This window comes from Castor canadensis, chromosome 3 (assembly GCF_047511655.1).
Source record: "Castor canadensis chromosome 3, mCasCan1.hap1v2, whole genome shotgun sequence".
Taxonomy (NCBI): domain Eukaryota; kingdom Metazoa; phylum Chordata; class Mammalia; order Rodentia; family Castoridae; genus Castor; species Castor canadensis.
Genome location: NC_133388.1, coordinates 137407153 through 137434834, shown reverse-complemented (window position 1 = coordinate 137434834; position 27682 = coordinate 137407153). Strand labels below are relative to the sequence as shown.

Here is a 27682-nt window from a genome sequence, read left to right as displayed (position 1 = left end):
TGAGTGAGATGCCTAATTATTTCAGGCCACTAGGGTAAGCACTATTCCTGGCAACTCTGTGGGCAGCGCCATGGATGAGAGTTTCTAATTCTCTTTGGTGATTTGGCTCAGTGTAAACTGAGATTTTTCTTTCAGTCTTTCAGACAGATAAGCAGGAAAGGCCAGCTCCACCTCTGAGAGAGATGATCAAGGTCAATTTCAGTGCAATTCAATGCAGAAAAGTCTACTTTTCCCCTGCTACCTTCCTGACACCTGTCCTTATATTTTTATCTGATTATCAAATACCAAGCGCATGTCTGGTGCTCACCCAGTTATGAAAGGCCTCTCAGCCTAAGGAATAACAGGAATACTCTGAAAAGCAGCTCTTAGGCCAACCTAAGACCCCTGGATGTGAACTTGGAAGACTTGTCTCCCATTGGGTATTTTGAGGATGAGGTTGAGATCAATACTTCTTCTCAGGAGAGGCAATACTGACTGATTCAACTTGCCTCTTGCCAAATTTCAAATCCTTCACTGGTCACTGCACTAAAAATATATCCAGTTACTACCTAACATGGAAAGGGAACGGCAAATCCAGTGACTTCCATTCAGAAAATGGTTTAAAAAAAAAAAAGAGGTCTAAAAGTTTAGAAGTGTCTAAAATGAATTCAACAAGGTAGTATTGCGGCTGGAAAGTGGATCAGCCGATGTCTGTCCCTGGTTTTGTAGGTCGCACCCTCTTTGTAAGTTTACAGCAGTGTTTTACTTACCATATTCCTCCTTGAAAACTTCCATTTACTTTCTTAAACCGTGGATACCAGTGGAGAGATACAGGTGTATGTGCATTACAGGAACTTATATAAGCTATCTGCTCTAAGGACACACAGGTCCAGGCTGAAGAATTCTTAAGACTGCAAAGAAGAACAAATGAGGATTAGGGGGAAAGAGCTTTAATGTAGAAAGAAATATCCCATACCACTGCAAAGACAGATTTACTATCTCCTCTTTGTCACTACAAGTAAAAAACTAACCAATTTATTCTGTGCTTTTTCCAATTGCACTGTTTTCCCTCGGTATCATCATTAAACAAATACAAACATATGTGCTTTGAAATGGGTTGAGTGTACAAGAACATTCTGCACAACTTGTATATATTTGGAGAATATTAGTTCATGATGACAGCTGAGCAAGGCAAACTCAAGAGTACACAAGTTGCAATGCTGGGTGGGGGGTGGAATGCAACTTCCAAACCCCATGCACACAAACACAGATACAAGGAGTTTTCCCTGCTCACACACGTGGCCGCACTTACAGGAGCTTAACCACAATTGAAAAACCCTGCACGGGAGGCTCCAGCGCCCGCGCTCGAGCTGCCCCCACCCAGGCAGGCAGGGGCGCCTTCATCTGCGGGGCGTGATTGTCGCCGGGCACACTTGTCCTCCTACCGGCATCCCCCCGCGCGATCACACGCGCGCCCACAACGCGCGCCCACAACGCCCGCCCGGGAAGCAAGGCTCCCGGGGGCTGGGGGCAGGGCCCGGTGGGGCGGGAGCGCCGCGGGGCAGGGCCTCGGCGCCCAGGGAGGGGACGAGGGGCGGGCGCGGGGCGGCGCCCGGCTCACGTGGGCGGGCGGGAGCAGCTGAAGGTCCGCTCGGCTGCCTGGGCTGTCCTCTCGCGCGCGGCGCTGGCCGGGGCGGCGGCGGCGAAGGAGGAGGAGGAGGAGGAGAAAGGCGGCGGTGGCGGCGGCGAAAGAGGAGGGGAGGACGGGGGCGGCGTCGGACTGGAGCCGAGCGGCGGCGCGAGCTGCTCGGGGCGCAGTCGTGAGCTCGCCCGCCGGGCCCCCACCCCCGAGCTACACCCTGCCGTGCCCTGCGTCCGTGCCCCCGCGGGGAGCGCGCCGGGGCTGCCCCCCGAATGACGGGCGGAAGGTTCGACTTCGACGATGGCGGCACCTACTGCGGCGGCTGGGAGGAGGGCAAGGCGCACGGGCATGGCATCTGCACGGGGCCCAAGGGCCAGGGCGAGTACTCGGGCTCCTGGTCGCACGGCTTCGAGGTGGTCGGAGGCTACACCTGGCCCAGCGGCAACACCTACCAGGGCTACTGGGCGCAGGGCAAGCGGCACGGGCTGGGGGTGGAGACGAAGGGCAAGTGGATGTACCGGGGGGAGTGGTCACATGGTTTCAAGGGGCGCTACGGGGTCCGGCAGAGCCTGTGCACCCCCGCTCGCTACGAGGGTACCTGGAGTAACGGGCTGCAGGACGGGTACGGCGTGGAGACCTACGGGGACGGAGGTGAGCGGCGTCGCGGGCGGGGAGGCGGGCAGGACGCGAGGCGCACGTGTCCGGAAACCCGCCAAAACACCTGGGCGGCCTCCCACCCACTTCCCTGGAGGGGGGCGTTGGGACGCGCCTGGTGCGCTCGAGTTTGGGGTGACCCTGATCGCGGTGCGTCCACACCCGGGGGAGCGAGACGTGGATGTACCTGACCCGTACCACCCTGCCACCCGGAGGGTTGGACTGGAGCGAGGACGCTGTCACTTGAGCCCGTCACATTACGTTCTAGATCCCTCCCTCTCCCGGCCGGGTTTGAAATCGTCACTCCCGTGGAGTTGGAGCGGGCGCCCTGGGCTGGTGAGGCTGATGAGGCTGCCGGTGCCGGCTGGCCGCTGCGCGGATTGGTTTCACGTGGAGTCTCGTATTTCGCTTCTAGTAGCCTAAAGATAGAAGCCAGAACCCCATAACTAAGATGTTGGGGAATTGAACGTTATGGAGCGAGCATTTGGAAACGTCCAAGTTGTGGGAGCAGCGGACAGGTGGATTTCAGAGGGTGCGGGTTTTTCTTCCTAGTTTCCTTCCATTCAGTTGGATTGCTTTTCGATCAATAGAATTGCTGACCGGGAGATCTTTGGACAGATCACTGAGGAAATGTTTTAGAATGGGCAGCGAAGTTGCATTTAAGAAAAAAAAAAAAAAAAAAAATATATATATATATATATATATATACACACACAGTTGAAAATTGTGTTTCTATACCTGCTAACTTAACAACTACTTTGCTTCTGGGAATGGCAGTACTCAATCACTGATTTGCATTAAAGCATATAAACCTAAACAGTATGCCAGACTGTGAACAAAAGTCACCTTATTTTTACATTTAGCAGTATTTGGAAAAGTACACATTATTGGAACGGGTGTCAAAACTTGATGAATTTCTTTGTATACAAAGCTGAGAAAGATGAATGGCTCGTGCTTTGATGAAGTACATTTTCTGATAACAAGCAATCAGAATTAATTGCAAAAGATTGTAGGAGGCGATGTCACCTTTTGGAATTAAGCCGCCCAAAGTTGGAAGATATGAAAGGAATCCAATTAAAAGTTTATCCAGCCCACTGCAACCCCAGTTATGCAGTTGCTTATATAAAAGCTTATACAATTTGTACACTTCACTTACTCAGAACACTTGGGCTGTGTTTCAAATGCAAAACAGCAGAATGGTGGGATTTGCTAAAAAGGACATCTTTTCATCCTACAGTATAAATAAAGGATATGGTTCTCATGGATTAAAAAGAAAAAAAAATTTAATACTTTTCTGTGGGCTGTATGAGTTCTGAGTTCCACACTAGCTTATTAGGTTCATGAATGAACATAATATGAGTTGGTCACAAGCCCTATGTTGGTTTGTGATTGGATTTTATTGGAGGCCACTGCTCTCCCATATGCCTAAATTCTATGCTCGAAAGTGGAATGCAGTACTTTTTTTTAAAACAGGCATTTTATAACCCTTTTAGAAGGCGTGGATAGTTCTCACTTCAATTTTGAAAGGTTAAAAATAGTCTTTTAAAGTTACTACTCATTAAACAAAATCTCTTGGTTTAGAGTATTCATTATACCTAGTAATCAAAATATATATAGCACAGTAAAAGTCAACTTTGTATCTGTGTTGAAGAAGCCCAAATAAGTCTCTAGAATGACTTTTATGAATGATCTGCCTTGTGTTTTAAAAGTAACTTAAAATTTTTCTTAAATGTTAAAATTGGGCATCTGCATAGTTACTGTGGTTTTCTTCTACCAAAAAAAAAAAAAAAAAAAAAAGCAAGGGCGGGGGGACCCTAATACCCTACTGTCCTGCAATTAGGAAGAAGAAAAACTTACAAAATTACTTTTCAGTGCCCTCTCTCTGTTAGTCAATTTTCTGTTTTTCCTCCTGTCACTTCATTTTATTACACTATAGTCACAAAATGGTCTTAAGTGGAAATACTATATTGCTATAACTTATTTCATACAAAGGTTTTGGTCCAAATAGGAATATCACTTTCCCTGTTCTGACTTTTAAGAGCTAGCCTGTTTCTCCATATCACAACAGATCCACCCTCTATCAGTTTTAGGAAGACTCTGAGTCTGTGTTTTTTATGATGTATTAGAGAAGGAAGCAGTAATTTCATGTGAGAAATATCATTTATCAGTGATTTAGTGTTGCTGAAATAGAAACCCCTGAATATTAAGAACAGATTAGTACCGTGCTCATCCAAGTGTAGGTGCTTGTAATTCTTTTTTTTTTGCACAAATTGTGATCTTTTGTAATTTGTTTTTTCACTTTTCAGAAAACCGTGGAAAACATCTAGGGATCCCCATAGTTTTGTTAACTGTATTTGTACTTGCTCATAGCCATTCGAAGCATAGAAACTTAAGTTTGCATAGAGAAGTCCAAATTTGACTAAAATTCATTCAAAACTGGATGCCTTCCATTTCAAGATTGTGCAGTTAAAATGGCTAGAGCTTAAAAATTAGCTCCCAAAATGAACACAATTTACAAGAAAATCTGTAGAAATGATTTTTACACTTGTGAAATATGCATCTCTACTTTAGAAATGAAGGGGAACTTGACTTTATTTGAGCAGCAGGAAGAAGTTGTAACCCACCTGCTTCAGAAAGAAATAGGCCCCTTTTTTCTAGGTTCACTGACTAAACTAAATCTATTTTAAATTTCAGATGAACTGCTAAGCATCTGACTATAAATTAGTTACTAGCAATGCCCTGAGGAATTCTTGCCCATACTGTGATTTAACAAAATAAAAGGAGAATGTAGCCAATGCTGTCACTCCCCACTCTGTCCTTATTGGATAGTCAAGCAGAGAGTTAAACTTTCTAATTATTGCTATTCCTTAAGTAGCCTGAATTTTCAAGCAATACTTCTTTGGAAATTCTAAATACTGGCTCTACTTCTGGAAATATCAGTTTGAGGAAACTACCTATTAATTTCCCATCAGTGTTAAACATTTACTCAGATAGTATGGTTAGGTTTTAAAAGTATAAATACTTGATATCAAATAACATCTTTACAAATTATTCTAGCAAAAGAAGCTTTTTGTTAGGTAGAAAAGTTAGGATATGACATAGCATTTTTAATGGAACAAAATACTAAAGATAAGGTATTTTTAGTATGTATAAGTCATATACACCTTTTATCCTGGATTTTATACAGGCAAAAGGAAAGTCAAAGTTGATACTTCCTAATTATTCAGTTCCCTTTCCTGGTGAGGTGGGTAGTGTTCAGAGATGGCTGCTGTTCCTTAAGAAGCTTCTCATCCTGAATGCTTTTTAGATACTCTGTCTTATCCTTTAGGATTTATCTTTTGAGAGAGCTGTGACCCAGAAGTTAGTTCATAGACTTCACATTTACTCATTATATAACATTCATAGTAATAGAACCACTTAGTTTTATTGTCAACCTGCTGTTGACATAAATATGTCAGAATGAAAGAAAGAGAAGGCAATCATGAAATCTGTCCAAACTTTTGGTTTAATTATTTATTTTCTGTGACACTGAGAACTGTTATGAATAACAGTAACTACATTTAAAATTTTCAAGATAGCTGCTTCTGAGGGATACTATAATGTAAAACTTGCCTTTAGTTAAAGGAAATGGCCTTAACTTTGTAAAGAAAATTCTACATTCCTTAATTGTTAACCTTCATTTTCTCCAAAGATTATTTAAAAGCCTGTACCAGATTCTTTTTTTTTTAAATATCTTTGCTTATTTAGTAGAGAAAGTTGCAAAAAACAAATGCTTTAGAGATTACCTAATGCTGAAAAGGCTTAATAGTCATTGAAAAAGTGATTGATTGGACACTATCGACTACACCTTTGCTCAAAGTTCAAGTCTGTCAAGGTAAGAGAGAGGCAAGGTTTCCTCTAGCCTATCTCATCAGTTTCTCCAAGGCTAAAGGATGTACCATTTTTAGCCATTGTGGTTGTTTAAACATAGTCATCAAACACCCAGAATCCACAGGACACAAAAGCAATGTGTTTGGAGATTCTGTGTTGCTTTGTGCGGTATTTCCTGCCCTCAGGGTGCTGCCAGTCTGTGATGTGATTCACAGCATTGTAGCTAATGCTAGGGAGATCCATAAGGAAAAAGCAGAGATTTAGCAAATAATGTACAAAACTTAACTTTTTTACTTGGACAAAAATTAAACTGGTTTAATATTAATGGTTCACTGTACTATGGATGGATGCTGTATTTGTCAAGTAACTGCTCAAAGGTACACCGAAGCCCAGTTATTAATCCTAGATAGGATTTTCCCTACCCTAAATAGAGGGTTCCACGCAGACCATTTGTTTGAACAGCCTTTGACACAAAAGTATTCAGATCACTGTTACTAATTTTCAGCCTTTGTGCTTATTGCAATGTTTTACTGGCATAGCCCTAAAAGTCATTTTTTAATTTTTTTAGCTAAATTAGTAAAATTGGGGGGGGGGGGAAGCCACACACACAAATAGACTCTTCATTTGCTGTTCCACTGGCTTCCCAAGATTTTCCGATACTTTAATTTCATTATTCTTTTTGTATTAGAAAGGAGTGGTTCTCAAGTGAAGAGCTCACGTAAATGTTTAAGTGAAAAGCAAAAGTTACCAGACTATTGGAAAATCCCATACAATTGCATTAAAGCTAAGAAGCCAAGATGACAAGAGATGAAAAGTATTGTCAGGAGGCGGGTGGGATTTGACCTTGGACTGGTGGTGTGTGCAGGCGACCTTGAGCTCCCCCCGGCCTCACGCTGTTCTCTCCTGGGTCTTTCCAAGGTACCTACCAGGGCCAGTGGGCCGGAGGCATGCGACACGGCTATGGCGTGCGCCAAAGTGTGCCCTACGGCATGGCCACGGTGATCCGCTCTCCGCTGCGCACGTCGCTGGCCTCGCTGCGCAGCGAGCAGAGCAATGGCAGCGTCCTGCACGACGCCGCGGCAGCGGCCGACAGCCCCGCGGGCACCCGGGGTGGCTTCGTGCTCAACTTCCATGCCGATGCTGAGCTGGGCAAGAAGAAGGGCGGCCTGTTCCGCAGGGGCTCCCTCCTGGGCAGCATGAAACTCCGCAAGTCTGAGTCCAAGTCTTCCATCTCCAGCAAGCGCAGCTCGGTGCGCAGTGATGCAGCCATGAGCAGAATTAGTTCCAGCGATGCCAACTCCACCATCAGCTTCGGCGACGTCGACTGTGATTTTTGCCCGGTGGAAGACCACGTGGACGCCACCACCACAGAAACCTACATGGGCGAGTGGAAGAACGACAAGCGCAATGGTTTCGGCATCAGTGAGCGCTCCAATGGCATGAAGTACGAAGGCGAGTGGGCAAACAACAAGCGGCATGGATATGGCTGCACTGTGTTTCCTGATGGCTCCAAAGAAGAGGGAAAATACAAAAATAATATTCTGGTCCGTGGAATAAGGAAGCAGCTTATACCCATAAGAAATACAAAAACTAGGGAGAAGGTGGACAGAGCAATTGAAGGCGCGCAAAGGGCAGCCGCCATGGCAAGAACCAAAGTGGAAATAGCAAACTCCAGGTATGTGAATGCAGGGGGGTGGTTCAAAATACTGGAGTGTTAAGTCTTGTCAGTCTGCTGGTGACATCCCCATGTAGGTTTCTACACTTGCAGGGAAAAAAAATCAAAGGGTGAAAATGACTGAACCCAATAGAATGAGTCAGAAATGTACCTTGTGTGGTCCAAAACTTACCATTACCAAAAAATGTTGAAGATGCTTGGAGCTCCCCTTTCCTGTTTAAATTATACCCCTAATATTTAACAACGTGTTAGAATTCGCTCCAACCGTATACCCATCTTTCTGAGTCCTGGAAGTTTAATTTTTAAATGAAAGACCTCTGAAATATCACCACACAGGGCTCGCTGTTTTGTGTGCCAGAAAGAATATACCCTATACATGGAAACAGACCTAGAACAGACACATGCCTTTATTCTAATACTTAAGTTGGATATGTGTGCAATGCCTCATGTAAAATTATCTTCACTGATAAAATTCAGATTCTATTTAGTGAAGCCTTATAGGAGAAACTGTCTTTGAGAACGTCACCAAGACCTAGATAAGGCAAAAGTAGAAAGTTGCATGACGAAATCTGGCATGCATTGCTTAAAGAAAACAGTCCTTCTTACATGGAAAAGGCAAAGCGACCAGGGCTCATAGAATGACCACCTTCTATGCAGGAAAGATTAGATCACTGATGTATTAAGAGGAAAGAGGTGGGGGAACCCGACATGACAGATGGGACTCTCACTGTGCCAAGGATGGAAGAAAGTAGAGCAGAAGAGAAGGGTTGGAGTGAGTAGGAGAAAGCCTGGAGTAACAGACTCACAAGGGGGCAAAGACGGACTTTGTGCTTGAAGTTTTACCATTAATAGCTGGGTTCAGGGATCAAGCAAGAAGGATGGAGAAATCTATTAGGAATAGAATTTTATTAGTAATGGATGTTATTATAGTTTAGGTAGAAAATGAAAAAGGATTGTTTTACACGGGAATTTTTGTTTTTTAGGCTTATTTAAGTGCATACTTAATCTACACTTTGATGTGAGGTATAAATTTGACATAGAACATTAAAAATTCTATTCCTGCTTTAGTAGTACTCTTCTGCCATAGTAAACCTCTTTTTTGAAACCACAAAATATTAGCATGTCTTCAGGTTTTTATTCTTAGCATTGAATCAGTGAGTGTCTCCCCCCCACTTTTTTTTTTTTTTTGGTTGCACCATGTGAAATTTCCAACATTTGAACTTTTTATGTACAAAAAAAAAAAAATGGCAGCTTCATAGGGTTCACCTTGTAATGCTTCCAGATTTCTAGAGTTCCTAGTTTTTAATACCCCTGTTTTAGGACTGTTTACTTCTGAGTGTCTAAAGCACTAATTGGAAAGTGGAAGAGGTGACATTTTTACATTACTGTAGTCCTTAAGATTTTCCTCTTTATGCCAGACTAATCCTACGTTAAGTAAATGTTTCTTGTTAACCAGCATAAATGTTCACGAGTGGTTTCTCCTGTCTTCTCTGCTAAGCATCTTTTGTTGGAGATCACAGTTTTCTCCAGTCACTAAACATGGATTTACTTCCCTTTCAGTTTGTTTGTTAGACAGGCTACTCCGCACATGTAATCTTGCTGGCCTCCCTGGCCCTTAGCTTTCAGCACTAATACTGTACATTTTTGCCAGCCTCTAGCCTCCAATTTAAATGCACTCCTGGATGCTTCCATTTTATGTTCATCTTTAACTTAGAGACAAGTTCTTTCTTGGCAAATAAAAAAGAAACCAGTTCAGGGCACACTAGTAAATGACTTAATCTGATTATTGAATTTTTTGACCAGTTTCAATTGTAGGAAACTTTATAACAAAAGAGGATTACTTGTGATGCAAAGATAGTCTCTAATTATACTAACATAAAACTCTTAGGTAAGGTCTAGCCACATTCTCTGTTGAAAGACTTTCGGGGATTGTATCATACAGTGTGGGAGCATTGTGTTACCGACTTACAATCAGGACATCTTTAGCCTAAGACCTTATACTTTCAATCAACTGACTTCTTGATAAAGATTTCACTTAGCTGTTTAAGAAACACTCAATTCATTATGGTAAGTGCAAGAAATCAGTCATAGGACAAATACTGCATGATCCCACTTAGAAGAGGCATCTAAAATGGTCAAATTCATGGACAGTGAGATGGTGGTTGTCAGGGAGTGGAATGGGGGGATGGGGAGTTACAGTTGTGGCATGTAAGTTCTAGAGGTGTGCTGTACAACAGCGTGTCTGTTGTTAACACCAGATTTTGCATATCAGTTTTTTAAGGGAGCAGGTCTCATGTTACGTGTCCTTAACCTCAACAATAACAACAAAAAATGCTATTCAGATGACACAACAGACAAAAATATTAAAGGCAAAAACATGCAGTCACACATTTCTGTTTTTCATTTTTAGTCCCCTTTCCATATTCCCTGCTATAACAAATCCTTCACACAGTTTTGCAACTCATTTTGCAGACAGTAGCTGAAGGACCAACATTCCCATGTTCATAGCACTAAGGGTAGAGTTCTACAGTCTTAAAAACTTTTTAAAAATACAGAGATTATTTTAAGGTTTTGGTTTTTTGTTTTGTTTGTTTTGTTTTGTTTTGCAGTACTGGGGGCCTCGTGCTTGCTATGCAAGCGCTCTACCACTTGAGCCACTCCACCAGCCCTATTTTAAGGTTTTGGATATTGCTGCCTGGGAGAGAAGGACTTCTTCCTATGTTATTGTCATAAATTGTGGCCCTTTATGATGCCAGAGTATCTGTGTAGTCGTTCCTGGCCCCTCTGCAGTTGCTAGAGAGAGATCCTAGAATCTGTGTACACTAGACAACTGCTCTGTTAATAAGCTATATCCCCAGCCTAATGTTTTATTTTTTAAAACATTGAAAAATGAAGTGATACCCCTACCACCCCCAGCCTGGCCCAAAAATGGCAGAATAAGATCTAGAAGTGAAGAGTTCTGCTGTTCACAATAATGGGAAATGACCAATTAATAGTTTTTGACCATTCCGTTTGTTTACCCAGATAGCATTCATCACTATTCCTGTATACCCAAGCTTTAGAGACTTCAGTTTCTTACGTCCTGGGGAACTGGATCTGTTTTTGTATCTTCACCCTGTTTTGTCTTAGACAAAGCCTCAAGGTGGCTCTGAGGGATGATAATCATATTCAACTGTGTCTCCTCAGGTAAATCAGGAAATACAGAACCAACCCTCTTTGGCCCAAAGATTCAAGAAACATGGTGGATCTATAGATATTGGCATGTTGACTTTGCTTTTCTGAAGAGAAGGGGCATAGTGTCAAAACACAAGAGGCTTATTTCTGCAGACTGATTGCAGGCCCTTGCCTAATTCTTATGGGCCAGAGGAAATGGGCATGACATGTTTGTAGATGAAACATCACATGGTAGATACAGAACATGCAGATTGTTTACCATCGGGTTAGTGATTAAAGTCAAACCATAAGGGATGCTAATGACCAGAAAAGGGTCGCAACCTTGTTTTCTAAGAAATGTTAAAAAAAAAAAAGTAGAAGAGCATCTATGAACATTTTAAGAAATAAACATGTCTCACCATCACAATTCCGCGTCAGTAGCTGGCAACTGTATAATCCCACTTGTCCTGCTCTGTAGAAGCTGACACTGTCCTGCCACTTTATGACTAGGAAGACCCAAGCCAGCACCTGAGCCCAGTCCCCTCTCTTTCTGTCATCCACATTAACCCTTTGATAGTACCTGGCCAATTGGACTCTTGAGTTACTAGAATATTTAGAGCATTATAAATAAAAAATGGGCAGGCCCCCAATCCATTGTATTTACTTTCTAGAAAATATAGTAGGCAGAATCTGGGTAGAGAAGACTAAAGATCCACAATCTAGATCCTGAAGGGCCACAAGATCTTGTCTGGCCCAAGTCCCTCACATTCAGGGGCAGACTGAGGCTCCTTCCAAAATGACCTCACTATCCCTGTGGTTTTTGTTTCTTAGGTGTTCTATGTCTATTCCTTAGCTTTTGCCACCAATAATTCCTTTAACCAACAACCTTGTTGTTTCAGTTGTATTTCTCAATTGGTCACTGTTTAGTCCTTAAGAGAGCTGTTCAGAGAAGTTACTGCTCCATGAGAAAGATACTCTAAAGAAAAGTGGTTGAGACAGCAAATGAGAAGTGACCCTTCAAGAACTCTACTTCCATGGAAACAAGTAGATCATTTAGGCAGGGATGTACTCAGAGCAGAGCTTTGTGTGATCTAAACATTAAAGGAAATAACTGTCACACTAGAGGATGGAAGATGCGTGGTGACAGGGATGGGAGAGAGAGCTGGCCTCAAGTGATTGAGACCTGCAAGTGTTTATACCAGCAGTGTTGTATCAGAGCCATGAGAAGAAAGGGTGAGAGGTTAGAGGGTGGTGGTTAGAGAGGTAGGAGGTAGGTTCCATTCTGTACACCTCACTTGACTTTGACCAGCCTCACTGAAGCTAGTGAACCTCATTGGTGCATGGCTAGCCAGGCTCCCAGTGCTACTCTGAAGTGTCGTGTGGGATGTGCTGCTGTCCCCTCACTGAACATTAGTGTCACTTGTGGTGATAACAGCAGCATCTAAACTAGACAGGTAATGTTAGGAGGGAGCTTATTCTGCCCCTGCCCAGCCACACCTGCATGGCTGATGCCACAGTGATGGTGGCATACAGCATAGAAGCAATCAAACAGAATGTGGAGAGCCTCACACTCAGGTGACTGGTGCACAGGTGAGCTCACTACATCTGTCTTCAGAACTTAGTGGCTTTCGTGTTCGCCAGTTGTAGACTTACATATAAAAATGATGCATACTTTTCCTGTGGAATTTTTTTTAACTGTTTCCCATACTTTTCTTTTAAAAAGTATTCCAGCTTCATACTGCTCTTCTCTCAGAATGCCAGCCATGCCAGCTTTCCTGCAACCCTTCTCCCTACTTGACAGCCTTGCCCTGGCTCCCCCTGGCAGCACCTCAGTCCTCATTTAGATTTAGGCTTAACGTCTCTTCCTCGTAGACATTTTCTCTGACCTCACTCCCACCCCACTTCCATCAGTCTAGATTATACCGCTCCCCATCAATCAAAGTTACCATTTATATCTGTATTTTTTTAAAATATCTCCCCAACTGGATTGGGAATGGCAGCCTACCCCTGAAGACAACTCTGCTCCCTTTTGTGCCCCTAGCATGAGCTTAAATCAGAGGATATTGGTAAGTGCTCTTGTAATTATTTTACAAATCCTGGATTAAATCCTCACCACTTAGGGTACAAATACTGTCAGAGCTTCTAATTTGGTTTTGCTGGGTATTTATAAGTTGGAAGGAAGGAAACCTAGCTCTAATAATTCATCATGCTGTAATCTGATGATAGTCAAGAAAATGCAGAAGATGTAAAAGTGCGTGTCACAGGTACCCTTTCCTCCATTAAGCCACCATGGCATGGTCAGGGAATAGAGCTTCAAGTTAAGCCAAACTTACCTCCATTCTTCGTAGATATTGAGCCACTCAGCGACACATACCATTGATTCCCTTACAGATGTGGAAACTACAGGGAGCCAAAACGTGTACTAACTAAAGTAACAATGACCCATCTTGTATATTTGACATCACCAAAGTATGTAATAAGCCAGAACATAAGACCTGGTTGTCTCCTAAAAAATCAAACTTTGCTGACTGTTTAATTGGGTTGGTTTGAGTTTTCTTTTTTGTCATGTCACTTTTTTTGGAGTCATTTTTGTTGAGCTCAGATACAGTTCAATTTAACACATAAAGTTGGCTGAGTTAGAACAGTCCTTTACAAGATTACTTGACTTGTTTTGTATTTCACTTACTAGTAATTAAAATCCAGATTCAACCATGAGTCAGTGCACATTATGGAGCCAAAGTAAATTGACTACTACTGATTTTAGGAAAACTCATTCTTTGCCAAGTTATTGCAAAAGGCCAGATCTTTGAAATTCTTAAATTATGTTGGACAAAAAGGTACCCATTCTCTTTTTTTAATCAAAATTAATAATTTATATAATGTTTCTTTAATGTTAATGGTCATATATTTTTAAGAGCAATTTTAGGTTGCCCTTTCCAATTTTTTTTGTTTGTTTCTTCAGCTGAGTCTCTGGATACTCTGAGTTGTTAGTGTGATGATTTTTACAGGAAGGTGAATTCCTTCTAATGGCTTTTTAAGTTAATTTAATGAGGAGGTTGTGCAACAGGTAACGATAAGGACAATTTACAGCTAAGAAGAGCTAATTTTTTTTTTTTTTTTAAGCTATGTTGCCTGTGCTCTTTCCTATCTGCCCCTTGGCTGCCAGTCCCCATTCCTACCTGTTATCACCAGTACTTCTCCAAATAAATTCCAGGGGCTTGGTTAAAACACTCAGAGTCTAAGGCTCAGAAACCTTTCCATGAACACGAGTAATATTTGCTTCATCTTTCAGAGCAGGGGGGGTTTGAGGATTGAATGAGAGAAAGGGGGTGAAGTTATATCACAGCAATGACCCCATGTCTCTGTTACCAATTTTCTATGAGAAAACAACTGAAGGATTTGTTTTGGCTCCCAGTTCAGAGGTTTCAATCCATGGTTGCTAGTCTGTTGTTTCTGAGCCTTCGCAAGCCAGAACATCATGGTGGTAGGATATAGTAGAGCTCATGCAGCCAGAAAGCAGAGAGAAAATGCCTGCACTCACGAACCTCCTCCCATCCCTTTATGTTCCATCCAGGCCCCCAGCCTTTTATAAAAGGTGCAGCCCAGATTTAGGGTGGGTCTTCCCACCTTAGATAATCCTCTTTAGAGACATCCTCATAGGCACACCCAGAAGTGTGCTTTACTAATCTCCTAGGTGTCTCTCAGCTCAGTCAAGTTGACCATCAAGATTAACTATCACAGAGTGTGTCACAGGGTTTTATAATCCAGCACTGCATTCAGTTAATGTCTAGGAAAATATTTTGATCCTAACAGCACCATTTTTAAGTGAAACTTTATAGAAGACCAAGAAGCCAGACTGGATGGAGGTAGGGAGGGTAGGAAGCAAAAAATAGGGATAAGTAGAAAGAAAGGAATGAACTCCACCAATCTAGACCACATATTCATAGAGTGTGTACCAAAACTTGCTCCATGGGGCTGGGAATGTGGCTCAGTGTTAGAACATTTACCTACCTTGCACCAGGGGGGAAAAAAAAAAAATCCAGCCTCAGATCTCTGTAAAGTCACTGTACTGTCCACAGGCAATTATATTTTTTAAGTCTTGGCAAGAAAATGCCTGCTGGATTTCTGTCCAGTTACACTGGGGTACTATACTCTACCTGCATATCGTGTAGGAGTGTAGTGAAGATCACCAGCACCATTGAGGCCTATTATAACTTTTTGTTGCACTTGAAAAATTTTAAATACATGTTTCTCCTCTTTGCCAAAGAACACCCATGGGAGAAAGCAAGTAACCTCTGGCTTTCTTCTCACACTTGTCTCTGGGTTGTTTAAAGAAAGACATGCTTCTTCATATCCAGGGCCCAGGAGCAGTCCTAAGGAGCTTCTGTATGTGGGTGTGCAGAACGAGCATCTGGAATCAGAAAGATGACCTCCCTGGGGGCAGCTCTGCTTTATCCCCAAGCCAAGTGAGGCTTGGCCACAGTAGTGTTAGGAAATGTCACTGGGGAACACAGAGAAACTCCTGCAGCAGATTCTGTCCTTCACCTCCAACATGAATCACTCAACAGTTTAACAGGCCATTACACAAAATATGAGAACACACTGTGTTACAAGAACCTTGTTAGAATATCTTGCCTCTAAGGACCTTGCTTTCCAAACCTCTTCCCCCAGCCTCCCAATCCAGACCCATTCAGACACTCTTTAGGTAGTGGGGTGGGCATGTGTTTTGATGATGAACAAGTAGGTCTAAGCAAGTAGCAATGTAATGAAAATTAGACATAGGCCATAATGGATAGAAGGGTCAGAGCTATCCAGACTTTCAGTCTATTAAAAACATGCTTTTTAAAACTTCAGTCAAAAGTAATGCCTGTGAAATATGATACCTAGCTGGGTGGCCTTTTGATCTCTAAGAGGAATTTTGTACACTCCGCAGAACTCCTATTCCTATCTTACAGAAATTGATTTTCAGTTGTAAACGTGGGCAAAAAGACATAGTTTAAAAAATATTTTTAAACTTAATTTTTATTTTTAACTGGTTTGGCAAAATTTTACATGCAAAAATATTTTAAAAATCATTTCTAACAAACACTTAACATCTAGTTAGCTATGGACTTCTTTTGTGCCTTGTTTTTTTCTATCAAAAGATACTCCATTCTACCATATGTGCATTCTTCATGTTAAATGCAGTTACTTCAGTTCCTTCCCTGTCCTTCTGAATTAATTTTCCAAAATTGGAATGTAGTCTTCCCCCCAGCTATGCATTAATTGAGGGTCTTTTCACCATGACTAGTATACAAGAATATCTAGTATACTAGTGTACTATAGTTTCTAGTATACAGTATTTCTGCTTCCCACATCTGTAAGCTGCACGATCACCTTGCCCTTCCCCCACCACCTAAGAAAGACAGATGATCATCTCACAGGTGAAGTGTTAGGTGTTTGTGTTGCCTCAGAGTTGGATTGACCTCTCCAGGCTCAGATCTATCATTTTGTTTATGTGTTAGGGGAAAATTCAGTTTATTAAATGCTTCATGCGTTCAGGTTTTTCCAGGCTAGAAACTTGGACCTTTTCTGTCTAGTAGCTTTTTAATTGTAGTTTTCATAACTTGGAGATGAGACTGTTGCTTTCAACCTATAGTGCCTCATGACTGGAATTTGCTTTGTTTTGTAGAATCTGTATTCCTTATATTTTTCAAGAGCTATTTTGTAAACATGTTTACAGACTGTTTCTCCATTGAAAACACACACATACACAGCACCCACCCCCACTCCCCCCCCAAAAAAAAAAGAAATGAAGAAAAGAAAAACCAAACTTGAGTCATGTAGGTTAGGCTTTCTACCTTACTAAACAAGGAAGGCAAGGAGAAGATGCTGTGTGTGGTATGACACGAGACAGTATTTAATTCTACAGTCCAAAAAACCCAGGTGAGAATAAGCTAGGTTTGAGACCCATATTGACCTTGTCTTAATGTAGAAATTGAAGTTTGCTTAGATTGTACAAATTTCAACACATTCCATCTCATTTAACTCTAAAAAACAATGCTTTCTCGATAATATAAATAAACAGAAATTTTTCACTATGGCTTCATTTGTAATGAAAACCACCCTATTATTATGTTTTCCGGAAACCCTGCCCTCAACCAAAGTGTGATACTATTCATATTCTGCTCCATACACTGTGTAGATTTCAGCTTTGACCTGTTGAAGCCGCTGGGACAAGTGGCAGAGTCCTGTGTGCAAGCTAACATAGCACCAGCTGCCAGGCAGCCAGAGCACCCGCTCACAACTTTCCATTATGGATTAAGCTGACTCTGCCAATCTCACTTTACTCAAGACACCAAACTGGATGCTTGCAAGACTAGTGCCTTGCAAATCTTTGAGATGCTTTTCTTATTATAGATGAAATATGAACATTGTGTTTAGGAACAGGATCCAACAAATGCCAAAGGTATTTATGTAAGTCATTCAGCTTTAGTACAACAGTCTCCTGAGAATAAAACCAAATCAGCTTTTCATCATTTTATCCTTCTATTTTAGTTGGTGTTTCACATTTATTTGTATAATATGCTAAATTCAAACTAAGCTTCTTTCTCAGAAATTTAATTAACATGTAAGCAATCAAGATTGCCTTCAAAATAGTATAACACTTTGAAGTCAATCTTCTTAGGACCAAAAGAAACTTATTGAAGCCAACTAAAATATACTTATTCACTTTCTAGCACTTTAAAAGCATTAGGTTATGCCAGAGATTAGCAAATAGTTTTTATTTATTTCTTGTTAATTTTTTTAAAACTTAAATAAGGTAAAAAATTTTGGCAAATTTTACTGTATCAAGTCAACCAAATTTTGCTCTTAGTTGCTTGGTCTGGGAGTCCCTGTTTAACTATTTACATTGGTGTGGGATATTTTTTAATTTGATTCTTAAATTTCAAGATTTCATATATTTACTTTCATGTATTAGAGGAAGGTGTAAGGTATATGTTGGGAAGGTGTAAGGTATATGTGCAAACATATTAAGGAGATGCACCACAGGAGCCAGCAATTTAAGGTTCAAGGGCAAAACTGGAGATGTATCAAGTCAGGGATGTTCCCCCACCCTTCCACCAACCCTGGTAACCTGCTCCCCACCCCACCCGTGCTCAGTACATTGACTTAAATCAGTTGAGCTAAGGATGGATAGATGGTAAAGACAGATGCTGTTAGGATGGCACTTTAGCCCTTATCTGTCATCAGTTTCCCCACCCCACCCGTGCTCAGTACAGTGACTTAAATCAGTTGAGCTAAGGATGGATAGATGGTAAAGACACAGATGCTGTTAAGATGGCACTTTAGCCCTTATCTGTCATCAGTTAGCATATTAGTTAATGCTTAAGTAGAGTCACAGAAAAGACACCTGGTAGCCCACCCATTTTAAGGTTTGTCTCTTAGTAAAATACTAATGTTAGTCATTCTTTGTTATGTTAGTCAGTTACCATATAAATGTAAAATTATGATTAAGATCCAATCCTCTTTTCATGGAGTCCAGTTGAGGCAGATTATACAAGTCATTTACCTATTGGATAATTGTCATATTGCTGGTGAGCTTAAGTACCATGTAAAAGGGGCTTATTCCCAGGTGTGGCTGGAGGCGGGATTCTGCAGGTAGTATCCAGCCTGAGAACCACAGGATTTGTGGAAGTTTTTCAGAAGAAGATGGAGTATGGTACCAAGGACAATGGCCCACATGTATCTGGGAATATGGCAAAATGTTAAATGTGGCTGGAGGGGCATGTTGAGAGATAAGCAAGGAAGTTATCCCAAGAATAAGGGAGAGCTGTTGATGGATGTTTGACATAATTACATAGTCAAATTTAGAAGAATCACCGGGGAAAGAAAGGGACGGTAAAACTGGATACAGATTAAGTAATCATCTGGTAACTACTAACCGAGGCAGGAGCCCATAGATTGAGCTAAGCAGTGTCAGTGTGGATGGAAAGAGGGAGAGTGTAAGGATGAGAGCAGCCTATACAAGATCTACCAGGACTCATCAGGTAGCTGAGTAGATAAGGGAAAAGTCAGAATGACTGTTTGAGTGCCTGGCTTGGCCAGGTGACTGGAGGGTAGCACTGTTTACTCCGAAAGACACCAGACAGGAAAGATACCAGACAGGTTTAGAGAAGAAGAAGAGTTTGGATTTTTAACCTCTGTCATTCAAGGTGCTAGCGCAAATGGTAATGGGAAGATAGGCCTGGAATTCTGAGAGTTACACTGTACTTACAGAGCTCAGATCCCAGCCCTAACAACCAAGATGTGTATGGAGCTTGCAGAGAAAGAAAAAGTCAAGCAATTCTCACACTAAGTGACTAGGAATCTGTTGCCTTATGACAGTATAATTCAAAATTGAATTCTGCATTTGGGTGTCAGAATTTCTATTCTTGAATTTGTGAAATTATGCTTTCTAAGATTTGTGCTCAGGGGACCTAGCCAGTGAGCAAGATCTATGATCTGTTGGGCTATTTTTTTTTTTCTTGACATCATTCTAGAACAAAAATCACTCTCAGAAATTATTTAGCTAAGGAAACATCATTTGGCAAACATTTATTTAGTGCCAACTCTGTCCAAACATGGCACTAGGCCTTGGGAATACAGAGATGAATAAGAAACAAACCTGTTGTTAAAAGCAAATACCCAGCCTAGTCTGCAGCACCCTTCTGCAGCTGGCAGGTGCTATAGGATAGAGGGCTAGCCCCACACACTCTCCAAAGTAAGCAGCTAACCCAGCCTGAACAAGCTCACTACAGATAGTTCCCTGAGCACTTTGCACAAGCACCTGTCTGCCTGCAGTGCGCTCACTCCAGACCATCTTTTGTTGCTTAACTTCTCTTAGTTGTTTGTGATTACATTCAAGGTCCATCACAAGCATGACAGATGAAGAAACCAAGCAAAAGTGTATCTTCAAATACATAAACTTAGCCCTGATAATAGGAATGCTTTCAACCAAAAATATGTAAGAATTTTATAATGCAGCCAGTCACTGGTTCTCAAGCCTGTAATCATGGATACTCAGGAGGCAGAGATCAGTAGGATCGAAGTTTAAGGCCAGCCCTGGCAAATAATTCGTGAGCCCTTATCTTGAAGATACTCAATACAAACATGGGCTGGCAGAGTGGCTCAAGTGGTAGAGTACCTGCAACTTGACCCTGAGTTTAGAACCCAGTACTGGGCCTCCTGCTGCTTACCACAAGCTGTGTTCTTATACTGACTGTATAGATAAAGAGGAGGAAAAGTAAACCTGCCCCCTACACATCACAACCCAGGTCCTGTGCCTGGTCTATATGGTGAATGGGAAGACATGAGATAGGAGGAAAAAGAAGAAAAAAAAAACAGTACTGCCAAAAAAAAAAAAAAAAAAATTACAATGCAAAAAGGAAGAATGACTAGTGGTTTCTTTTAAAAGTTTAACAAATTATTTCTGCAGTCTTAAGACGGGTTTGGGTGGTAGTGGGATCTTATTAGCAGTATTTGAACACAGAGACATCAAAATCAGTTGTTTTGTAATAAACTAATTTTTTGGCAGTGTTTCCAGATGAGGAAGAAGTATTGGACAGCACTAAACATCCCCCAAGTGCATATGCACTAGTACACATGCCCCTCCTGTTTTGATCTGATGATAGTCACAGAGCCATACTGGGGTTGAACTCAGGGCCTCCGGAGTAGCTGGGACCAGAGGTGTGGAAGAACCCAATTTCTTCAGGAGAGAGTCCTGTCCTCCAGAGTAAACAGTTTATCCACCTCTGCAGCCAAACCGGAGTTTTCTTTGAATGAGACCTAGAAATTCTCACTTTGTAGCTTCCCAGAGTCCCTCAGGCACGCTGAAGTTTAGTAAGTGGAGGTGGGTTATGAGAGAAACAGCATCTAGAAGGTTTGGGGGCTGCATTTTCTACTGTTGGCTTTGGGGAGTCATCAAAGGGCTTTCAGCAGGGAACTGTCTCCCTTCGAGATGGATAGTCTGACTACGTAGAGGAAGTGTTCAAGTGGGGCCCAGGATGGAAGCCTTTTAAATAGAGATTTTGATAAAAAACTAGTCAAGGGCAAGGGTGGCAGAGATGAGACTTGGGATAAAGTTAGCAATCCTTGGGCTGGCAGTAATGAGTGCAGAAGTGAGTCTATGATGTGTGGTCAGTATTCTACTGATCCTGTTAGGTTACTAGAAAGGTTTGTTCTTTCATCCCCAGAATATGGGTGACTTATTTCAAACATGAAACAAGTCGTTTTTCTGCATCTCTTTCCTATCAATAAAAGTGGGGGTAAGGAGTGGAAAAATTGGTCCAGATTATTATGAAAAACCTCAGTCGGGGTCTCCCTGCTGTGTGAATTTCTGTCCTTTTGCCTGTTTTGAACCTGCCTTCATATAGCAGTTCGAACAGTGTACCTTACAGAAATTACTCAGTAATTTCTGACATTTTACTTTCACAACTTCAGATTTATCCTCAGTCTGAAGATGTTGATTAAAAGGGGAAAGGTCCTATTGTATGAACTATTAGGAATAAGATTATAGTTATGAATATCAAAATTAAAAATTGTGTAAAGAAGCATGGCTTGAATAGTGGTCATTCTCAGAAGTATTGTTACTTACTTACCTCATGGGCCTGACCCCACCACAGGCTGAGAGGAGAGACAAATACATACAAATAGGAAGTAATTTAAAAAGAACACAAAGCAGTTGAGCCTGTTCTGTGTTTACTGGTACTCTGCTTTCTTCCATAAAGGCTTCAAGACAATTTGCACAAATGACAAAATGGTTGATCTTGCAGGAATTAAAAATGAGTAGATTGAATTGTTTATAAAGCAGTTCCAGTGACGCCTTCATATTTGGCCATGTGCCTTAGTACCATTTTGCTTTCTTCATATTGCAGTATGAACCCAGAGCCTTGCACCCAGTAGGCAAGCACTCTAGCATTGAGCTACATCCCCAGCCAGTAAAAGCATTTTGTTGAGTTATTCTTCTTACTCTTTACTAAATCAGAATAACTTCCAACTCACTGCTGGAATTATTGAAATGTGATTATAAAGTCAGTAGGCAGTCACTAATGTTTCACTGCATAAGTGAAAACAAGAGTGAGAAAATCATGTTTAGGGGATTGGTTGGTTGTCGTTTTGAGGGTTTTTTTTACTTCTGAGTCTTCAGTAACATGTAATTTTGTAGTGTTAAAGTTTGGTTACTATATTGTTTTAACATTTTCTTTAAATCACAGTCCCTGTATTTGCCACAATTACAGAGCCTCCACTGCATTCAATGCTCAATAAGATCTTAGAGATTTTAAAGGAAGCAGAAGAGTAAGCCTACAAAGGAAAGAGAATAGAAGAAGCACCCCACACACAGTATCTGTGTAAAATGTGTTTGTGTGTATGCTGGCCCTTAAGAAATGACAAGTAACTGACAAAAGGGGGAAATTGGAGATGGTGTTAATGATGGGGATCTTGGTATAATTGGCATGTCTGGTGCCAGATGGAGATGATCAGGAATAATTTCAGGGTCCGACATGGTGGTGGACAGCCATAATCCAGCACTGGGGAAGCTGAGGCAATAGAATCACAAGTTTGAGGCCAGCCTGGGTGACACAGGAAGACCCTGCCTCAAAAAAGAAAAAAAAAAAAAAAAAGATTTTGATCAGCGAGCGACATTTTGAAGGAAAGCTGAAGTATGACTTGCCTGAGAGGCAGTGGAGATAGTGCCGGGTGGGGGACATGTATCTAATGACTCACAGCCTGAGGAAAAGGAACACACTCGAGTCAGTGGAGCGCCAGGGGTCCTTATCTGGGGGCAGTATCGGCCCACGGGCCACTGGAGCGGCTTTTAACGCTCTACGCTCCCTCTTGGGAGGGTAAGGATCCTCCACCAGGAACCAGGATCCAGAAAGCTCACAGATGTGCGGAGAGCAGTAGTGGTACTGAAAATGAATGCTGTTGGTATATAGCAAAGAGTTATCTTTTACAAGATAGAGAAGTAGGAGGCTAGAAATGCTGGATATAGCCCTACTGTCAGATTTAGACTCTAGAGCTCCATCTCATCTGAGAAGTCCTAGTCACAAACGTGCCTGCAGAAACATACTCCAGGCTCTTGTGGGTTTTGCACCACCCTGTCTGCGGGTATAATCCCAGACTCCAGGGCTTCACTTTGTAAGGAACACAGCTGAGTCATGGCAGGAGAAGAGGACAGTTAGATACTGGGTGCCTGACTGTTAAAAGATCTTAAAAGCACTGAGCAGGCCTTATGCAACACACAAGTGGAAGCCATCTCAGAGTTCCGAGGAAGTTAGTAACATGAGCAAAACAGCCTCTGAGGAGAAGAATTCTAGCTACTTTGCACAAGGTAGATTACAAGCAGTAAAAGTAGGGGACGGGGAAGAAGAGGCACTGAGGACGTGAATAAAGCAATCCAGGCAAAAAGAACTGACCCCTGAAATTGATAAGGGAAAACTCGTGTATAACTGGTTGTGGACGAGGGAGCTGAAGCTCTGAGGATATAAGGAGGGTTGACTAAGAGCGCACATGGTGCCATGAGAAATGATGGGGTGCATCAGGGAGCAAAATAATGAATCTTGCAGTGCTGAGACATTGACGGTGGAACACGAGAGAGATACCATCAAAGATGTAAGGATGGTACTGTGACGCCTTGAGCATTTAAGAGCGTCCCAAATAAATGGACAAAATGAAAATCAAAAGTTCACATTGACATTTGTCATAAACACTTGTTAGGAAGGCAAGTAGAGAGCATTGGAGAAGAGAAAAGGCAGAGATAACGAATCAGGAAATTTATTTCATGCTCAGATGCCAAGCAAGTGTGATTTGTTTTAAATTTTTTTAATTCCATCTGAAACCTAACCAAATTAGCATTTCCGTTTTATTGAAGGTGTAATCAATAGAGCAGTCTTCATATAGCTGCTAAGAGCTGTAATTAAGTCTTCATGCTGTTGCCTTTAAGTCTATAAGGAAACAATGGAATTCACACCTGTGACCTTTGCCTTACAAAAGGCTTTTTTCACATTTTCTTAATTCTTTGTGTGCAAAATGGAACACTAGAATGAGAATTCCCTCAGATTCCCAGTTTCCACACAAAGTCACACATGAAAAGCATTTCAAGGTGTCCCACAAGGTGGAAGTTTCAGCAGGGATTTACTTTAATGTGATAGGATAAAAGTAAGGAGAAATGGGCAGAAAGAAACATTTTCTGCACCCCACATAGGAAATGGGAGTAAAGACTCAAAATGATGGTTCTTGTCTTAGTCTTTGTGCTTTCTGAGCTGGAGGACTACACCTGGCCATGTTGTGTAGCAAGCCCTGATCGTTAGACGGTGGTTCTGGGTAGCTAAGGTGGGTGCTGTTTATCACTTTAAAACATGGAGCTGTAACCTAGGCCACCTAAAGTCAGGGACAATGGGTGTTTTGGGACTTTCTTTTACTAGACATCCCTTTCATTTTTCTGTCCAGTCAGCCATTCAACGCGCCTTTCAGCTTGGTAACATTTCAGAAAGGAAGGCAAGTGTCCAGTAGCCCTGTTACGTCTCCCTGTTCTTATAACTTCTACAAAGAGGTGGGGGGGAGTGGCTAGCTGTTCTGGCTTTTCAGTTTTTACTTCTTCCTTCTAATTGAGTCTGTCTCTTTTAATGTTTATCAAAAACAATCTAATTTCTCTGTCTCCTCATCTGTCTGTCCTGCCTCACAGGGGCTGCCGGTTAAACAGGATGAAGACTTTGTCATGGACACTGTGTGGTCCAGGGCTGTGCCTCTGGGAGGGTGTTCCTAGGCATTGTGACTACATGCCGTAGGTAGGATGAGCAGTGAGTTAGGAGTTCTGCAAAGGGAACTTGGGTTCAGCTTAGGAACCTGTGGGAGTTGAGGGTGTGTTTCGGGTTTATGTTCCACCGTAGTCTATGTCTTTTCTCCCCCTGGTCCCTGCTCTAACTCCTCACAGGTGTGCTTTGTTCACCCTCCTTTTCTGGCTTACATATTACAGAACTGCCATAGGTTCAAGAGCCATCCTGAAACACAGTCCTGCCTCTCTGCAGCTCCTTGGTGGCGGCAGGTCCCTGTTTGAGAGGCCCCACCTCTTCTGGTTCTGATCAGGCACCCTTTTTGGAGGAAGCAGGCAGGTGGGAGTAGGTGCTCAGTGAGGTACAGGGGTCTCTGATGGGCGGTCTAATTTTTCTATTAGTAAGACACTAGTTACAGAATATTCTTCTGTGGTCCACCAACAGTTATTTCTTAAGGCTCATAGAACAAACTGAAAAGAAAAAGTATTTTTACTAAATGATAAACAAATGAGTCAAAATATGATTGTTTGTACTGTAAACTCTTCAGGTACAAGTTGCTCTTGAGTCATGTTTTATATTTTTGTTGTATAGGAGAATTTTAATTATCCAGAGATGTAAAGGTTTCTTTTCAATCCACAGAGGTTAAGAAGGGATTTCTTGGATATGTTAATTAGCTTGGTTTAATGATTCCATGGTTTATATATATATAAAAACACATTGTACACTGTAAATATATGCAATTTGTAAGTTATGTGGTAATAAAACTGTGAGGGTGGGGATGAGGAGGCATTTCTTAGCAGGAATAAGTGAAACTTTGGGGCAAGTTGCTATATTTGCAAGCCATGCACCAAACAGGGAAAAAGAACTTTAGGAACTTAAAATAGGCTCTGCATAACGGGATTTTCTCAGGAATGCGTCCTTTCCTTCATCCATTACGACTCCTGTAATTAGTATGAAATTCCACTCAAATTCTAAATAATTTTTAGAAGTCCGAAATAATAAATACTCAGCTAATAAGCTGTAGAGCCAGATAGAGTTACTAAAAGATTTTCCTAATAATTAAGCACAAATCTAAAGCAAGCTGGAATCATTTTTACAGGAACTAACTCTGGGGGGTTGCACCCAGAATAAAATATTTACTTTACAATGCTGGGAAAGAAAGTGATAATCCCGAATAGAAATTCTTAAACCTCAGTGGCTACTTTATGCTTATTAATACATACTAAATAGCTATTAAAAATTCAAAATTTTTTATACCTTACAGAGAATCTAGCATAGGTGGCAAGACACTGTAGGCACTCAGAATACATCATTTTGATTGATTTATCTACTTTGAATCAGTGTTCTTCCTTAGAGATTTCGATTTAGTATAAGGCTAAGATTTGGTCGGGGTTTCTGACAGTTCATATATCAGCTCAGTACTACATATATTACATATGCATTTTAAATCTCCTTACTAAGGTTGCTACATAAAAGTTGTTCAGCTTAGTGAAAAGGATTATTCATTACTGAGTACTTAATGGTTGTGACATTGACTTCCTCGGGCTCAGCTAGAGGGTACCCTGAGATGAGATGAGCAGACAAATAAGTTATAGCTTTAGAACTCCTACTGACCCATGATTTGGGTCAGTACCCACTGTACCCACTCCTTTCAGAGGTAAACTGCAGGAGAGCATCCATCCTGCTCTTCCCTGGAGTATGCCCCACCCTCTGTTTGGGGACAAGGATACCAGAAAGACTCTGGGAGTCTTCTTCTGAGTCAGGAAGTTTTATTCAAATGCAGTGACCTCTTGAGCCTTAGATTCTTTACCCCCCAAAATGAGACAGTTTAGCACCTAGCTTGCAGGAGGTTGGGAGAATTAAATAAGCTCAAGTCTAAGTGAGTGCTCATAACACAGTGGGCAGTACTCAGCTTAATAAACCCTTAACAGCCAGCAACTGCTGACTACCCCCATGTTGAGAATTATGAAAAGGCAGTCTTGGCCCTCAGGGAACTCACATTCTGAGGCATGAGGTTGACAAGAAAGACAGCAGATATATACGGTATGAAAAGTGCTGTGACAGTGTTTGTGGAAGCCCAGCAAAGGGTCTAACCCCCGGGAGTTGCCAAGAGAGACTCAGGACAGGATGAGGAGATGAGGAGTTTCCAGAAATGCAGAGAAGAGGAAGACCTGTCCAAGCAGAGGGACCCACGTGGCCAAAAGCATGGTCGATGAAAAGATCTGTTCACAAAAATAAAGATGCTATTGTCATTCACACTCATGTATCTCCAGGACACGGAGCAGCAGTCTGGGGTTACAGGGTAAGGACACACAGCCTGCAGTCTACAGCCAGACAGTCCTCTCAAACCCTGGTGCTGTCAGTGCTGTCCATCAGTCACATGGCTTCACACATGGCATATCTCGCACACTGCTTCAGGTACAAAATGGAAAAATAGTAATAGCTGAAGGTGAAAAGAATTAATAAACTTGAAAGTAGACATTACATGTTTGTGTTAGAATGAATTCTGACATCACTTCAGACTGTCCCCACATTCCTATTCCATGTAAAACAAGTTCAGTAGGGACCTTGGGAGAAAAAAATGTACAGTCCATATTCTCCAGGAAATGTATAACCATGTGTCACAAATGGGTGTATAAACAACTAGCAATGCAGTTAAAAATTAAATAGGAGCTGTGTGGAGGTGAGGGGATATGTGGGAGCATCACCAGAAAGATTCGTTCCAAGAAGAGGAATTCTGGAAGAATGGAGCTTGGTGTCGAATTTTAGTCCTGTGCTCCTTTTGGCTTTCTTGGCTTCATTGTGCTTGAATCAGCGCGGGTCCATCCAGGCCTGCTGTTGGCCTTCTTTCATTTAATGTGGCCAACTTGGCCTTGGCTCTTTTCTGTCCAGCTGGACAGTGATCAAATGCCCCCC

The 27682-nt window shown here is 41.9% G+C and overlaps 1 protein-coding gene and 1 non-coding gene across 5 annotated transcripts in view; both read left to right on the top strand.

The window, feature by feature from the left end:
• Positions 1 to 1643: 1643 nt before the first annotated feature.
• Jph1 (junctophilin 1) overlaps positions 1644 to 27682 on the top strand; it is a 77622-nt gene continuing 51583 nt past the window's right edge. For all 4 annotated transcript variants that reach the window (XM_020177098.2, XM_020177096.2, XM_020177097.2 and 1 more), the window contains exons 1-2: positions 1644 to 2272; positions 7064 to 7820. In XM_020177098.2, coding sequence (XP_020032687.1) covers positions 1894 to 2272; positions 7064 to 7820 — 1136 coding nt within the window. In that variant the 5' untranslated portion in view covers positions 1644 to 1893. The remainder of the gene's footprint in view (positions 2273 to 7063; positions 7821 to 27682) is intronic.
• LOC141422279 (small nucleolar RNA SNORA51) lies at positions 20175 to 20308 on the top strand. The gene has a single exon (XR_012446872.1). It is a non-coding gene; the product is annotated as a small nucleolar RNA SNORA51 (small nucleolar RNA).